This window comes from Sander lucioperca, chromosome 16 (assembly GCF_008315115.2).
Source record: "Sander lucioperca isolate FBNREF2018 chromosome 16, SLUC_FBN_1.2, whole genome shotgun sequence".
Classification (NCBI taxonomy): Eukaryota; Metazoa; Chordata; class Actinopteri; order Perciformes; family Percidae; genus Sander; species Sander lucioperca.
Window position 1 is genome coordinate 7,484,922 of NC_050188.1, and position 1,299 is coordinate 7,486,220.

The following is a 1,299-nucleotide window of genomic DNA, read 5'->3' on the forward strand; positions in this document are numbered from 1 at the left end:
ATATCTTTTGATGTTTAAGAAAGGCTCAGTAATTTCCTCTAGCAGCTGGGCACTGTTGCTTTTCATAAACATGATTCAAACAGGAGGAAACAGTGACTTTGTTGGGGACTATTTTCAGCAGCGAATTAATCCACATTTGGTAGACTACACGAAGATGAGCAGATGTTAGTGTATCGCTCTCAGTGTGTGACTGTGACTGTCTCCTTTTGTCAGATTCTGGGAGTCTGGCTCACTTATCGCTACAGGAACCAGAAGGACCCCCGAGCCAACCCCAGTGCTTTCCTGTGAGCCGTCTGCACCTCCATGGGCCTTCTCCGGGCTCGACCTGTACATACCTGACTCACCTGTGTGTTGGAACTTCTCTGGGCTGTACCTGTACATACCTGACTGACCTGTGTGTGTTTCACTGACTGCTGCAGCCATGCTCTTATAATGTCCTGTGTTTGGTTGTTCAAGAGTGCACACATGTTGCCTCCAGTGTGACAGCTCTGTCTGAACATTCACTATTAGTACACAGAGCACTGGGTGTAAAAATAGGCAATACTGTCTACTGCTGTATATTCCAAAGTATTATTATATACAGTATTTATGCAGCCTGCCTGATGTTGACCCTCAACACTGTTTCTGTTTGTCTGCCCCACTGAACGCAATAATGTCAACTGCTGCTCTGCATATTGACATGACTACTGTGTGTGTGTGTGTGTGTGTGTGTGTGTGTGTGTGTGTGTGTGTTTGGCCTTTTGCATGACTCTTAAGCAAATACGAGCTACTGATTGAGAGCTGCACTGAGGATTCTGTCTCAGCCTTTGTACTGTAAACTGCAACAAAACACTGGTGGAAGAAAAATAAATCTGTTTCTCTGGCTTTATGTCTTTTGTTTCTTTTCCCTTAAATCATTTGGTTTCAGGAGTGTATACAATGTTTGAATTCAACTCTGCAAAAATATTTGTGTCTATTATTCAGTCCTAAAGTCACATGCAGTCACTACAAGTGTGGTTGGCTAGGAGCCTAAATGCAGTTATTTATGTTATGTTATGTTTTGATCTGTGTTTAAGTTCATACATAGTGAAACTACAGTAATTTATATGGATGATTAATTTAAAAGGAAGTTAATTGTGTATTCTTTACACTGAATATATGTGTGTGTGTGCAGATCATTTAAAAACACATGCAGTGTACACACTTTTCTGACCTCTCGCTTTTTCTCTCTCTTCTTAATTTTGGAAGTGGATATTGTACTGTACTATTTTTTAGTGTGTAAAAGTAAATAGTTCAACTTTTACCGAGTGCTCCTGTGGA

At 40.8% G+C, this 1,299-nt stretch overlaps 1 protein-coding gene across 1 annotated transcript in view; it reads left to right on the forward strand.

The window, feature by feature from the left end:
- The window catches only part of tspan13b (tetraspanin 13b), an 11,925-nt gene extending 11,057 nt beyond the window's left edge, over positions 1–868 (forward strand). The window contains exon 6 of the mRNA XM_031279196.2: positions 214–868. Within this exon, the coding sequence (XP_031135056.1) occupies positions 214–288 (75 nt within the window). The 3' untranslated portion in view covers positions 289–868. The remainder of the gene's footprint in view (positions 1–213) is intronic.
- Positions 869–1,299: the final 431 nt, after the last annotated feature.